This window comes from Arvicola amphibius, chromosome 11 (assembly GCF_903992535.2).
Source record: "Arvicola amphibius chromosome 11, mArvAmp1.2, whole genome shotgun sequence".
Taxonomy (NCBI): domain Eukaryota; kingdom Metazoa; phylum Chordata; class Mammalia; order Rodentia; family Cricetidae; genus Arvicola; species Arvicola amphibius.
The window spans coordinates 63,779,640-63,796,088 of NC_052057.2; the positions used below are offsets into that span (position 1 = coordinate 63,779,640).

The 16,449-nt window shown below is 35.2% G+C and overlaps 1 protein-coding gene and 1 long non-coding RNA gene across 7 annotated transcripts in view; one reads left to right on the forward strand and one right to left on the reverse strand.

Moving 5' to 3' along the window:
• The window catches only part of LOC119826637, a 72,184-nt gene that overhangs the window by 35,061 nt on the left and 20,674 nt on the right, over positions 1 to 16,449 (reverse strand). For 4 of the 5 annotated variants that reach the window (XR_005287458.2, XR_005287459.2, XR_005287457.2 and 1 more), the window contains exons 2-3: positions 5,965 to 6,118; positions 3,607 to 3,684 (exon numbers count right to left, since the gene is read on the reverse strand). This is a non-coding gene — a long non-coding RNA (uncharacterized LOC119826637). The remainder of the gene's footprint in view (positions 1 to 3,606; positions 3,685 to 5,964; positions 6,119 to 16,449) is intronic. The other variant, XR_005287460.2, reaches the window with a different exon arrangement.
• Il7 (interleukin 7) overlaps positions 1 to 16,449 on the forward strand; it is a 41,832-nt gene that overhangs the window by 1,716 nt on the left and 23,667 nt on the right. The window contains exon 2 of one of the 2 annotated variants that reach the window (XM_038348060.1): positions 5,225 to 5,358. In XM_038348060.1, the coding sequence (XP_038203988.1) occupies positions 5,225 to 5,358 (134 nt within the window). The remainder of the gene's footprint in view (positions 1 to 5,224; positions 5,359 to 16,449) is intronic. The other variant, XM_038348061.1, reaches the window with a different exon arrangement.

A 16,449-nucleotide genomic window follows, 5' to 3' on the forward strand; every position in this document is an offset into this window, starting at 1 on the left:
GAGCGTGCCCTCCAGGAGCTTAATTACAATCAGAAAGAGGTCCCTGTTTCCTTTACAATGCCCGTGGTTCTGAAATTGCTTCTTTTCACTCCTGACTTTAACCCTTGACTAACGTATGACATGGGGAGATAAAAGGACAAAAGAAAGCAAAGGTGTATAATTTAAATGTGGAGGCTTAATTTCCTGTCCGCATTAGTAAAGCATCATAAGGTGTGAGTAAACAGGATCTAAAAATATTTAATTCTTGAGTTAAAGTGAGTGGCTTTCTTCATTTTTGTTTCAAAATGCATCCACTAGGAAGGAGCTGAGGCTTCATTTAGGCTGTGTGCTGTGCTGTTCTTTGTTTCTACCCTGCTTTTGGGGGCAGTAAGTAAATGAAGATTCACTATTTGACCAGCAGTTTTGCTGCCTCACTTAAAAATTTTATTACACATATTATTTGCTAATAAAGTACAATCATGAGAAACACAGAATGATTAGGAAGCTTCAAGAGCTCTAAAGGAGAATTAGAAATTTCACATCACTGTGTATACATCTAAAATAAAAATGGAAAGTTATTTCATAGAACCGATGTGCATGGCCCACAGGTATGAAGTGTTTTTATCGTGACTCTTGGCAAATAACTTTATTCTATGTCCAAATAATTACTGTTTTCCTTGAAATGGGACCAGATGCTATAGTTTCAGAGCTTCATCGGGAAGTACCTTGGTGATGTTCATTCAGAAGAGAATACTTTTTTTTACTTCTTTTGACTATCTGTACATGCAGTTACCATTATAGGAAGTTCACTGAGTAGCTGAAAGCTGGATTCCCAGACAAGTCAACCTGAGCATGTCAAATGTGAATCCTGGTTTCTCCTAGGAACACTATCTTGGAGAATTGATCTCTGGGCTACAGATTCTCCACTGTAAAATGTGAATGATCTGAATGCATGAACACCACAAAGTGGCTGTAGAACTGAATTCTCTGTTTAAATAGACTTACAAAAGAACATTCAATGGACAATCCTTAAAGTGGATGGGAAAAGCCCCCAAGGCCTCAACCCTAGACAAAGGATTGCAGGCATCCAGAATATGCTGAGTGTGGGTGAAATTGTCTTCCCCAGGGAAAAACATGCCAACAGTTTATCCCAATGGTCAGCCTGGAAAACATACGCACAAGTAAGATTATAGAGACAGAGCAGGTAGTGTTTATGTTTTTAGGAATATATATGTATACATATATATGTATAGAAACATAGATACCAACAATAAGGAAAGAAGTCGTGAATTTGAAATAGAGTAAGGAAGGGTATATAGAAAGGTTTGGGGTAGGAAATGGATGGGAGAAATAAAATTATTTTGCAATCTCAAAAAATAAAAGTAACAATTAAGGAAACTGATAAATGACTGGCTATGATGGACTGAAGAAGCCAATTTATTTATGTTCACTTTGACCTCATAACTTAAGCAGCTGGAGATCGAATGTATTATTTGGCTTACATTAAAAACCAACAAGAATTTTTCGACAGCTATCATTCTGGTTTAACCAAATTCCCTACTGAAAACAAATTCTCCAGTTTCAAACCCTTTGGGAGATGTAAAGACAATCCTACAAGCCAATGCATGTCTTGTCTTGTTGCTCCAGTTTGTCTTATCTGTGACCTAATGAGAAGTTCAGGCTTAGAAGTGTGCTATGAAACAAAAAGAAACAAGATATGGCAAATATTGAATTCCTTTCCCATTAAGACAACCATGTTAGAAACACCCTCCACTCAGAAAAATCTTAATTTGTGATTGTGCATGTATTTGGAAGAAACAACTGGAATTCCAGAAGAAAGTGCACACTATTGATGATAGGGCCAGGAACCTATGAGATAGGCATCTTAGGCCCTTTTGTTTATGGAATTATGCCTGGGGCAATTTAAACGTGAAGGGTTTCTCTATTTGGATTATAAAATAGAATCTGAAAAGTTAAAGTGTTTGAGAGATGAGAGAGAAGATACATTAAGAGATCATTGAAAGTTTGAGATTATGTATAGGATGTTTAAATGCATTTCAGCTATTTAGTCAGTCATTTAGTCCATTGTCAAATCAAGACAAAACCCCCAATTACCTATATTTTAAAATCTCCATGGTCTGTGAATAGCTATCTTGTTTAATTGTTAGAATCTACAGGAGATGAATTGTATTTTAAGAATAGCTTTATAATTGAAATTTTCATGTAGCACACATGTGCAAAAAGTATTTCACCAAACCAACACTGTAGAGCATTGACAAAAATGCTCTCAAGTAAACTGTAAGTTCATATGAAGTACAGTACTATTGAAAACTGGCATGAAGAAGAAAACCTGTAATCTTATAAAGTAAAACAAAGTAACTTACTAAAGCACAGAAAATGGACCTTTGAAATAAGATTTAAGTATAGATGCAAATTAATTTCTTTATTAATAACATCATCACACTCTTCTTTGAGTTTAAGTGAGATCCCCATCCCTTTCCTCTATCTATTCCTCCCAAAGCTTAAGTATTGGAAGCTTATAAGGCCAAGGATAAAATAAACAGCATGTTGCTCCAAAAACTTACATAGATATGATAAAATGTGTTAATAATTGATCAGTGTGTATTCTGGCTGGCAAAAGGTAATAGGAGAAGAGTAGATGTTTGATACTGTGGGGAAGTGGCTTTCAATCAGAATACCAGTGTGATAATATGCTATCAAGTGACTGTGGGCATTTTAAAATCAAATCCCCATGAAGTGGAAGACTCAGGTTAACATCTAATCTTAGTAACTGTTGTTTGTGTGCTACAAAAAGTAGGCTAACTTGAAGGTCTCTCTTTTGTTATAGATAATAAAATATGTAGCATATACTTATATCTATAGATATATAAATAGATTATCATCTGTGATAGATACATAAGAAGGTAGATGATAAATAGATAGACAGACAGATAATAGATTTACCTAACAGCCCCTGGCTCAGTAGTCCAATAAAAAGCACCTAGGATCATACTCTTTGATCTGAAATGAATTATTTAGTGGAGAATTTTAAATAGATTTCATGTCTATTCCTGGATTATTATTATTTTTTTTTTTTTTTTTTGGTTTTTCGAGACAGGGTTTCCCTGTAGTTTCTAGAGCCTGTCCTGGATCTAGCTCTTGTAGACCAGGCTGGTCTCAAACTCAGAGACCCGCCTGCCTCTGCCTCCCGAGTGCTGGGATTAAAGGCGTGCGGCAACACCGCCCGGCTCATTCCTGGATTATTTTTTGAGCATATCAAGTATTAGTTTTATAGAAATATGGGAAGCTATGAGTTATAGGGTTTTGAAATTAAAATATGATTACATCATTTCCCTTCTTCCCTTTCCACCCTTCAATCTCTCCTATTTACCCTCATTATGCTACTTCAAATTCATGGCCTTATTTTCTTTGTTATTTAATTCACATACACACATATGGGGGGAAGGAGGAGAGACAGGGAGATGGAGGAGAGAGATATTTATAAATATGTAAATACAACCTGCTCATTCTGTATAATGTCACTTGTATATATAAGCTTTCAGGGCGAATGACTTTGTAATGGATAACCAATTCAGGGGTGTGGGCTCCTGACTGTACTTAGCATACTTTAGTTGCCTGTAGTTCTTTGTCTATGTTTGAGGTTCTATGAGTTACCAGAACTTCTACCAAGCCCATTTTCTCGATCTTTAAAAAAAAAAAAAAAAAAAAAAAAAAAAAAAAGAGTCACTTAGATTGTAATTTATGGTAAACACTTCTGACTTTTAATAGTATAATTTATGACATATTTATGGTATACTTTACAGTGTTTAGGCTGCTGTCAATGTTAGTTCCTTGGGCTTAGAGAAACACTGTTTAGACAGAGAAGATACACATAAAATGCTGAGCACTACATACTATAATGATAATTTGATTTTGCATGGTAACTATGTCATTAACAAAACGAAATTCATGGAAATATGAAAGCAAGATGTGCAGACTCGTGAATAAATAGGTTGGTTTTAATGTTTCTAAGTACTACTTGGTTTGCATCTTAATTATTTACCACAGGTGATTTAAAATTTCATTCCTTTTGATTGGACAATTGACTGTAATTGTCAAGTCTTACAAAAAGCAATCATAAACCATCAGCTGAGAAGGCATGACTTTATTGCTTGAGATATTCCTACCATGAAAAGAATTAAGAGAGAGCATTATTGAACAGAATCTAAGTCTTTGTAAAAATATATGTGTAAAATTATAAAATATGGAGAAGATCAGAGTTTGGGAAAGGTATAACTCTCTAAGATTCATCATTACAAATAATGAACCACCGTAGTGCAGAACCAAAGAGGTACTCCCCACATCACTTCCTCCAGAAAAGAACTGGATTTGCCTTCATGAGGGCTATAGTTCTGTATAAATAAGCACTCATATGACATCTTTCATATATTTTAAATAATGTGTGACTTTAAGAAATTGTAGAGTACCTCTTTTCTTATAAATATGTTTTCTTTCAGCAATGTTTGCTACAAATCCAACTGACAAAACTGTCACACTCTCCCCTACTGAATATCTTTCAGAAGTCTTTGATTTCCCTTGTCTGAAAATTTCATTTCATATATATATAGAGAGAGAGGGGGGAGGGAGGGAAGGAGGAAGGGAGGGAAGGAGGGAGAGGGGAGATATTTATGTAAAAAATTTTTCATTTTACATACCAACCCCATTTTCCCATCCCTTTGCTTCTTCTGCCCGTACTTTCTCACCATCCCACCCTACATCCCCTCCTCAGAGGGGATAAGGCTTCCCTTGGGGACTCAACAAAGTCTGTCATACCAAGTTGGGGCAGACCCAAGTTCCTCCCTCCTGCATCAAGGCTGAGCAAGGTATCTCACCACAGGGAATAGGCTCCAAAAAGGCAGTTCATGAACCTGGGATAAGTCCTGGTCCCACAATCAGGGTCCCCCCCTCCGGCCCTACAACAAACCAAGCCATATAACTGTCACCCGCATTAATAGGGCCTAGTATGGTCCCATGCAGGATCCCCAGCTGTTGGTACAGGGTCCGTGAGCTTCTGCTAGCTCAGGTTAGCTGTCTCTGTTTCATTTTTATAGATCTTTCTGTGCTATGCCAGAATTGAGATGTATATTTAAAATTATTAGATATAGGTGTTCATTACAACTATAAAACACAACCTCGTGTAACATGTTGTAGCATCTACCTTGGGCTCATTAACTGTTGGGTGCAGTTTCTTTTAGATATATCTTTGGAATTCCTCCCCTGATCCTTGTTCTGTTGCCTGTCACATCATCTGACTGCCACATTCAAGATAAAGAAGGTAAAGCATATGAGAGTGTGCTGATGGTCAGCATCGATGAATTGGTACGTGCTTGTTTTGTTTCCTTGCATTCTCACCTTCTGGGAAATGTGAATATGCTTTTGGTATTTAGTCCTATAATCAGAGATCTCCTGTGATTCTTGACACAATCATGCCCATATTTCAGCCTTTCAAACTTGATTGTTTTTCTTAGAAGTGTGAGTCAAATTCTTCCTTGTAATGTATAAGAAGCCTAGTGTCATCTACATATTTTATTTGGCGAGGCTTATGAATTCCCATCGCTAAGACAGAATCTTTTATACATTAACATAAGATGTCACACCACCCGACTGTGTATTTCTTTGGTTTCTTTTATCAGAGTTTGTACTCTTCTCCATACAAATCATATCCATAATTAGTAAACTTATATGGATATATTCCATACTATAGCAGGATTCTAAATAATGCTGGCTTTCATTTCAAATTGCATGTATTTATTGCTGGTATATATACAGACTTTTGGTTTTTGTAAGTTAACCTTGTGTCTTGAAATCTTTTTAAAATTACTACTCTTTTGCAGGAGTTTGTTGCTGATGGCATTTCTTTGTGGTTTTCACATAGACAACAAAGTAAAAGTTATCATGTAAGGTTGATTTAATCAGTAGACTTACCTTTTTAGTCAGACTGAAGTCCTATGTGGCAAGCAAAAGCCTTCCCTAATGTTCATAAGACAGAAGACATTGTTGAAGGTCTTCTTTTCTTCTTCTTCAATATCCCTGCTGCATACGCTGAAGTGCACTGGTACCTGGTAAAAGTGTTTTGCCTCTGGAAGAGGCAGAGAAAATGCAAAGTGGTTAATGAAAACTGGGACATAAAATTCTATGTTGTTTGCCAACTGACAGGAAGTGAAAGCACACCCACCACACAGTACTTTCTACGTTTTCTATTTCGTGATATTGGGAAATTGAGTACTTTAAATGTTGCTTCTAAATTGATCTTTTTCACTAAGATAATATACGTCTGATTCAATTGTATTACCTGTGCACAGAAATAAATAGTATTATTTCAATAGCAGTCAACAAGTAAAGGTGTATATGCAAAAAATGTAGAGAGAGGGGAATGAGGGAAAAGATTGTTGTAAATTTAACAGAGGAGGTTTATTTAACCAAGGCATGGCACACCTTTTCCTGAAAATTTAGAGTAGGTTATCTCAACACATTCAGCCAGAAACCAGAGCAACAGCAATGATGTTACTCCTGGTGGCAAGGCATGGCTACTCTTATGAAGATGGACTGAAAGGCATGGGGGAAATCTCAGTAGTCCAACTAAGTAATGGCATGGCGGTGTGGTCCTGAAGATGTTTTTGTTCATATGAGGAAAAGAGAAGAGAAAGTCACCACGAATTGCTACTACCAACAGAACAGACTGCAGAGCAGATTTAGTCACTGAGAGCATGCTAAAGGCTTGACAGACCTTAGTAGATTTTCTTCTGAGGGAGACCTCAACAGTGCTAGAGTATATAAAATGCTTGCTGTGATCTGGTGTTCTTCCTCAGCAAAATCACTTAATGTTTAGAATGCTCAAAAAAGAAAGATGCTCTTATCCCATTTCTTTTTGGTAATATTTATCTGTATGTGTCTGTATGAGAATGGAGTAAGTGCCTCTGAGTGCCTACAGAGATCAGATGGGGCATTTTGTCTCCTGAAGCTGGAGTTAGAGGTGACCGTAAGACACACAAATTTCAGTCCTCTAAAGATCAGGCAGTATTCTTCACTGTTGAGCTATTTATTTTACTTCACATTTCTTCAATTGCTAGTTACAAAAAAATTTTTGTATGTTTAAATTATTATTGGTGAGGGAGTGTAGAGAGATGACTTAAGGGTTCAGAACACTGGCTGCTCTTCCAGAAGGCCTCTGGTTTGATTCCCAGCACTCACAAGGCTAGCAACTATCTGTAATTCTAGTTCTCCAGGATTGTAGCATTCAGGAGGCAGAGGCAGGTGAATCTCTGAGTTTGAGCCTAGCCTTATCTATAGAGTATATTCCAGGATAGCCAGAGCTACACAGAGAAAACTTTCTCAAAATTAGATAGATGATTAGATAGATAGATAGATAGATAGATAGATAGATAGTAGATAGACAGATGATAGATAGATAAATAGACAGATAGAGATAGATAGATGATAGATAGATAGATAGATAGATAGATAGATAGATAGATAGATAGATGATGGATAGATAACAGATAGACAGACAGACAGACAGACAGATAGATAGATAGATAGATGATAGATAGATGATTGATAGATAGATGATAGATAGATAGACAGACAGATAGACAGATAGATAGACGGACGGACGGACGGACGGACAGACAGACAGACAGACAGATAGGTATAGATAGAAGATAGAATAGATAGATAAATAGACAGATAGATGATAAATAGATGATAGATAGATAGATAGATAGATAGATAGCCAGACAAATAGATAGATAGATGATATAGATGATAGATTGTTCCCTTTCAGAACATTTCTTTAGCTGTGCCAGTTATTTGTAACAGTTGTTCACAGTATATTCTTCACAGTTCTGTGCATCAGTTAGGGTCTCCTTTTATATTTCTGGTTTTACTGGTTTAGTTCCCCCTTTTTCTCTAACTAAACATTTGCCAATTTTGTTCATATTTTCAAAATATTAATACATTTACTTGATCTATTTTGGTTTATGATTTCATTTATTTTTCTCTGAAGTTTATTTTCTATGAATTTTATCTTTATTTTGTAGTTTAGAATCTTGGAAGTGTATTGTTAGTGTGTTTATTTGGAATTTTTCTATTTACTTTTAATGTATTCATTTATCATAATAAACAATAAGCAAGATGTATTTTATAGATTATGATACCTATTGCTGTTCTTTTAATAATTTCTAGTTTAATTCATTGTGCTCTGCAAAGACAAATGATATGATTCCTTTTTTAAAAGTTTTATTGATATTTATTTTGTAACCTAACATATGATCTATGTTAGACCCAAGGGGGGAAAGAACATTTCCATGACTGCTTCATTAAGCAAACTTCATGCAGAGGCACACAAGAGACTGGCCTGACAGCTGCTTCACCTTACACTGAAGTCTTCGAGAGCAACCTTCACTGGCTTTTGGGGTTCCTTTTATGAGGAAAGGGAAGGGTTGATAGGAAACAGCTGTGGATTTAATTGACTGTTAGAAAGGAGGTAACAAAAATAAGTGCAAGAATGCATCCTGTGGATGGAGGGTCATCAAGGTGTCTGGGAAGACACGTTTTCATAAGGCAAAAGGGCAGTCATCTATCACAGGTTTAGGAGTGTATCAGGCAAAGTGGTAGCTGGACATCATGTGTACATGGGGTCACAAGTTCAGCACAGGGTAAAAAGTGTGGTTTACAGCATACATTAGGTTCAGGAAACTGAAAGTTATTCTTGTAAGATGTGGAGACTGAATAGTGATATAAGATAATATGGATCCTTAATCACAACGTGGCTCCTGTTGTGGTTTCTCACTTTTCATTGATTTTACTGTGCCTGCAAAAACACATGATATGACTTTTCTTTAAAAAAAAAACTATTGGTATTTATTTGTAACCTAACATATGATCTATTCTGGAGAATATTCTGTGTCTCAAGAAAGAAAATGTATATTCTAGTGTTGTTGGTTGAAATGTTTTCTAAATACCTATTAGGTCCTTTTATTCTATAGTATGATTCAACCCTAATTCTTACTTGCTGGTTTTCTGTTTGAACTATTTTCTTACTGTGAAAATCAGATGCTAAAGTATCCAACTAACTAGCATTGCAGTGAATCTCTACTCTTAGTTCTATGAGTATCTGCTTTATGTATTGGGTAGTCTAGTGTTGGGTGCTTAGGTATTTATAATTAATACATATTCTGCTCATTTATTTCTTTATTAGCATATTATAACCCATATCACTTTATTTTTCTTTGCATTGTCTATCTTCAACACTTTAAACTTGTGCTCGTCTTTGCCAGTAGAATGGGTTTCCAATATATAGCTGTATAATTAGGGTTTCCAATATATAGCTGTATAATTAGGTCTCACTTATTCTGTTGTTATGCATTCATTGAATCTGTCTGTGTCTTTTGATTGATAACCTACATGCATGTATATTCAAGGTTATCATCTATAAATGTAAGCTTCCTTTAGTCATTTTGTTGTTTTCTTTTTCTGTTTTATAAGATATATCTCTATATAGCCCAGGTTGGCAGTAAATGGATAATCCTTTAGATACTGCTTTTCAAGTACTGAGATTATAGGTGTGAGCTATCATGCCAAACCAGTTTACTGTTGCATTATTGTCTTGTTTGTTCAATATTTCTTTCCATACCAAATAATTATCTTGTAGTTTAGTGCTTCTCCATTTCTTCAAGACTTAATTCCTTTTTCTTTTGTGACTTTTTTGTCTATGAATTTGTACAGTAGTATATTCAGAATAATAGTTAGCATCCTTATTTCCAGTGAAGGACTCTGGTCCTGTGGTGGTGAATTCTGTCAGTTTTTGCTTTTCTAGAAAAGACTTATTTCTTCTTCATTTATATTAGTCTGATTGGCATGTAGTAAAAAGGAGAGGGCTGCTTTTCATCCCGCCTGGCTTCTGGCCGCCCGGCTAGCTTTACCCAAAATAATTACATGGAAACTGTATCCACTTAAACACTGCCTGGCCCATTAGTTCTAGCCTCTTATTGGCTAACGCTCACATATTGATTCAACCCATTTCTAATAATCTGTATTGCCACTTGACTGTGGCTTACCGGCATGAGTTTAACCAGCATCTGTCTCGGAGAGGAGAGTCATGGTGTCTACCTGACTCTGCTTTCTTTCTTCCAGCATTCTGTTTTGTATACTCCGCCTATCTAAGCTGCTGTTCTATCAAAAGGCCAAGACTGTAGTGAAGGGAGTGGCAGGCTGCATTCCTGCCTGGCTCCTGGTCACCTGACTAGCTTATGCCCCGAAATAACAACACACAAACTGTATTCATTTAAACACTGCCTGGCCCATTAGTTTCAGTCTATTATTGGCTAACTTTCACATCCTGATTAACCCATTTCTAATAATCTGTGTAGCACCATAAGGTGTCTTTCCGGGAAGGATTCAGCATGTCTGGTAGCTGGCTTCATGGCGACTGTCTCAGAGAGGAGAGGCATGACGATTGACTAACTTCCCTTCTTCCCAGCATTCTGTTCTGTCTACTCCACCTATCTAAATTCTGCCCTATCAAAAAGCTAAGGCAGTTTCTTTATTAACCAATGAGAGTCCTCCAACACAAGATAGTCTCTTTATTTAAGCAATAAAAACAACATAAAAAGAAGACCCTCCTACACCATTGGCAGTTTATTTTTTAAATCAGAGTTTTAATGTATCATTCCATTCCTTTCTGGCATATATGAATTTTGTGGATAAATCTGCTGTCATTCTAATGAAGTTTCATTTATATGTGACATTTTTCTTGCAATGGTTCTAGAGTTCTATATGTCTTGTACTTTCATATTTTGAATATGAAATTATTCTGGAGAAGGTCTTGTTTGAATGAGTGCAGTCAGGATCCTGGGAGCTCCTTGGATCTGGTTATCTGTGCCCAAATTTGAAGATGTGGGGACTCTTTAACTTTCATTCCATTAAATGTCTCAGTGCTTTCTGTATGTGTGTTTTTTTTAGAATTTCTGTAATACAAATAACTGTTCTCTTAATGGTGTCTTAAATATTTTAATATTTCTATGTACTATTTTAACATTTCTATATATTAATTGTTCTATTCCTTCATTTTTCTGTTGTTTCCTTTATTTATTCTATCTTCCAAGTTTAGAAATTTGTTTTTATGTTTCTTGTCTCTATTTCTTGAAATTTAAGATGGAAATACACACCTCTAAGATTCCTGATGACTTGATATAATTTCTATGTTTACTCTCCTGCTCATGTTTTTTTTTTTTACTTGTTTGCTTTTGGTTTTGTTTTTCTCATTTAATTGTGTCACCTATCCACATCCTCTTGTGTTTCTTTAGCTTCCTTATTTTGATTCTTTTTTTCATGCGTTTTATGGATTTCATTCCAATTGTGATCTATTCCTGGAGAATCAATCTGTACCTCACTGGAGGTATCACAGTTCCTTGGCTTTTCATGAATCTTAGTTTCCCTGAAATAAATTTATGCACATATAATGAAACACTTCTTTTAATTTATTGAGTATCTATTATATGAGGACAATTTTTCATATAAATAAGATGTAAGGTATCAGTCAATCCTTTGTCTGATTCCGGATAACTTAAAAAGTTAATGTTCATGTGATATCTTTAGGTGTAACCAATGACAAAGAGCCTATGAGTGCCTTAATGGTCTAGATTGAAGTGACTCATAAATGTAGTAGTCCTTTGTTTAAGATTATGTGGACTTCTAAATGTGTATGCCCCTAAGCTCTACAGACCAAGCACTTGTGGCACTTGGATATGTGATGGCAGCAGTCATGGTTATGCTGATACACAATCTGTAAACTGTCTCCACGTACCACAAGACAGGAATGGGTGGTGACAGTTGCTAAATACCCATCATTCTGAAGCTATTTTGAAGAAAACAGAGAATTGTCTTCTCCAGTTCCTGTCATACAGAAAAGTACAGTTTCTGGGTTACAAGCCAAGAAGAGATCCTTTTATAAAACATGTGAGACAAGCACAATGATACCAGTGATTTTTTCACCATTGGCTTTGGTCAAGATCCATGGCCTGTGGATCATCTTTAGTTTTCATGGGGACAAGTGTAAATGTTACTACAAGGTATGATCCTGGTGGCTAGAGTTCTGGAGCTTCCAGACATTTATTTGATATTCTTTAGGTCTAGCATAGCAGGTATCAGTGATGCTGGAACATCTGAGATGTTCTTGAAGTACAGCATCCACACCCACACCCTTGCCCAGTTCCACCTGAATAACATGGGTGATATTAGCTTCTAATTTAGGCCATCTATTGAAGAAAAGAACTTTGATACATTTACAGGTTGTATAAAAGTGTGACACGGTTTGTAGACTGGATTGTCACAGTTCTTGAACAGCAAGATATGGATGAGATTGTCCCAGTTTCCTTCAAATCAAGTATTAGTAGTATATGGGCCATGTAGGACTCTGTAACTGTAAAATGCTAAGGGACCTGATATTTGTCTTGTGACAAGCAACAGAAACTACAGTTCCTGATTGAGTCATAGGCTCTCATAGCATCCACTAGGTTTCCAAGCACTGTATTAATTAACAGAGGGAGAGTAGGCATCCTCACCTCATTCTCGAATTTGGAGGAAATGCTCTGTCTCTACTTAATACAAAAATAACTTTAAGTTTGTTGAATATAATATTTTCAACAAGTATCTGGAACTTTCTGATATGAGTAAGTTTGAGTGCTTTTATAAGTGTTTTATAAACCACGTTGTTTAACCCTCAATTGTATGGCTGCACTGTTTAAGTACAGATTTCTCTCTATATTTCAAAACAGCATCATTGCTAGAAATGTGCAGTGTCTGAAAATGGCCCAGTCTAATTATTGTCAATTAAAAGTTGCCATAGTGTTATAAATTAGGTTCTAATGAATAACAGGTTTGTAACTTCTTATATCTTTGTGTCTATTTCTTTTCTGGGGTTCTTCACAGATTGAATCTCTATCTTTGCACTTATAGCTTTCAAATGGCTATTGATCCATACTTTTTCTATGAACTTCAGAAAGCATTTAATTCAAATATCAATAGAAATATCTAGCCATCTATACTATATATATTAGTGAACTAATTATGTATCACCTTTAGCCTGTTCTGCTTGTTTACTTAATTCATTAGCATTTGACTTATCATTGAATCCTGACCTCCTGAACCACCCTTAACAGCCCCCTCTTCTTCATCTCACTCATCACTAAATTCCTTACCACTTAATACATTTCTGCACCATTTGTATAGTCCTATTCATGCTGTTGACTTCCCATATAAATGGTCAAGACAGGCCATCTCCTGATCTCCCTGAGACTGCTTCCATAGCATGGCCCCGCCTCATTTCCCAATCTCTAGGTGTGCATTTATTCTCTTTCTGACCCTTGAGTTATTTTTCTTAAATTTCTACCATAAGAATGATATTCTATTGTACTTAACAACTCTTTCAAGTTGTGGGCTTCAACTTTGCATTTGATTGATTTGCTAGCAGAAGTGATGAATGAAAAAGATAAAATTATCATAAATTGTTACTTTAAAATATGTCTAAATAGGGATGGCAAGACACTCAGAGGAATGAATAAAATTATTCAACAATTTAAAAAGTAGCCTAAAGACTTGAGTTCAGTTTCTGAGATTCACATAAAGGTTGAAGAAAGCCAATTGTACAAAGGTGTCCTCTGGCCTTGATCCATTATATACCTACACGCATAAAAAATATAAATTTGGAAAAAAGTACAATTATGAACATACTGTTTAAATGTTTACAAATAACAAAAAAATTAAATTGACCAAAATAGATATTAAATTATATCCAACTAGGCAGGACTATAAAATATTTCCTATATGTAAACATAAGAACATAAATGAGAGGCTGGGGAGATGACTCAGTGGTTAAGAACACTGGGTTTTCTTCCACAGGACCTAGGTTTAATTCACATGAAAGCTCACAGCTGTTTGTAACTCCAGTTCCATGGTACCCAACACCCTCATGCAGGCAAAACACTAATACACATAAATAAAATTTATTTAAAGAATGTGAATGAATGCAGTATAATTTAAGGAAGCAAGTTGTCTTTTAAGGGCTAAATATTTTTTGCTTTATAATTCATTATTTTAAAAAGACAAAAATAAAAATTAAAAGACAAAATCATGTTGAAGAGATGGCCAGTAGTTAAAAGCACATACTGCTTCTGCAGAGGACACAAGCTTGATTTTCAACAGCAATGCTATGTGTCTCACAAATCCCTTCAATTTCAGCTCCATGAAAGGTGATGCTCTTTTCCAGTGCCTGTTGGTACCTGCACTCGCATAAACAATGCCCCCAAAGAGAAACAGGGGGAATAAAAATATCACAAACCTTTAAAAATTCTGTGTATATTTTCTGAAAGATTCAACAATGTGTTGCCTACAAGAAATTTACTTTTAAAGTAAACAAATTCATAGAGTCAAAGTAGAGGGATGGAGAATGATAAAGGTGAAATGATGATTGTCAGGGATAAAAACTGCCATTATATAATAATAATATGTCCATTGTTCTGGAAGGAACAATAATCTTTAATGAGCACGTGTCTTTTAAAGACATCAAAATCTGGTGTTGAGAATAATAAATTGCAATGCTTCAAAACTAAAAGAACTAGTTTTCCCCTTCACTAAAATAAGAAGTGTTTGTTAAATACAGTTTGGAATCCATTGTCCATCTCATTAGATTAGCAGGATCCTTCTTTTACAACCTTCAAAGGTTCTACATTCTACAATACTGTTCCATTAGACTCTTTCTTGATAGGCCTATGCATCCTGTGTCCATTGCTTCTAAGCTGGTGCCCAACAGTTAATAAGTATATTATTTTTGTACTAAAGAGTTTCCTATCTTTTATTAGAAATAAAAGTAGGACACAAGAAGACAGGAAAAATTCTAAATAATCATAGATATCAATGTGGTAATGATTACAGATGGTAAAAAAGGTTAAAAATAGTTGAATAATTTGGCATAAAGAATTTTTCAATTGCCAACTCAATATATTCTATTTGACCTCATAACCTATAAATTTGGTGCATTATAATCTCCATGATTATTTAACCTTAATACAGAGATATTGTTAACTCAAGCATATGTTGTGTTAAGTATTGGATTTACGGCTTCATGTATGAAAGGCAAGTCCCGTATCATTTGAGCTATACATTTGAGTCTTATGATAGAGATATTATTCACATAGGTGTGATATAATCACCTGAGGACTTAAGAGTAGAACACTTTGTCTAGCTGGTGAAAGAAGAGAAGGTCAGCGATTTTTGAACAAAGAAAGGACTTGAAGAAACAGTGCTAGATTAAAAAAGGCTACATTAGTATGGATGCTGGCATTCCCAGAACCAGAGAGTTTCCTGATTGTTATCACAGGAGAATGGAGACCCCAGTCTAAAGAATTAAGCAAGTGGACAGGATTACAAGTATAACATCATGAAAGTAGATTCTTCCCCAAGCCTCAACCTTGACTTCCAGCTAAAATGATGTGAGGAAGATAACCAATAGAATTATTCTGGGTCCTTTCCTGAGCCTCAACCTTCATGTCAGAATAAGGTGAATGAGCTAACAAATGGGATTAATTTATAAGCAGTCTCCAGATAATATTTTAGACTTGTCAGCCCCTAGATTTCATCCATATGACACTTTGAATTATAACCCAACAGAATATCCCTGTACTTTCCCCAGAAATAATTGGGAATTTTATAAGCCATTGTATTTCAGTAAATGGTAATAAGACAAACGTAAAAGAATAATAAATTGAATGAAAAAATTTATAAATTCACTATTAAAATACTTTAATAATTTCTTATTGTCAATTGATAGATTAGCCAAAAGAAAAATCAATATCAGAAGTGTATCATTGAGATAAAAGGCATTAAAAATCACCTTAATCCAATTGCATTTATAACATACGTCAGAATACAAGAGCATAAAACATTTTTTTCACAAAATCACGTTGGGATAGTCATCAAAACTGACCATATTTGGGGAGATAAAATACGTTTTTCTTTAAGTGAAAGCCATGTAAAATATACTCTGAAATCAAAACATAAAAGCTGAAAATTAACAAAATGAGAAAGACAGATGGCAAACAAAAGGAGATTAAACAACATATCTTCAGATAATGTATGTCAATCACGACCTCTCAGTATTAATTAAAATTTTTTGAACCAAGTGAAATGAATATTTTCATTGAACTAATGGTGGGTCACAGTGTGAGTGTTTAAATAATTGATTACATACATTAAGAAAGATGAAAAATAGAAAATCTGTTCCCAGCTTAAAAGAATAGAAAGAAAAAAATCAAAAATTACTTGGAAAAAGAAATACTACTAATAATTGGAGTGTAAATTGCAAAGAGGAAATAATGCTCATCATGAGTAAGAAGACTCATAACTGATAAGTCT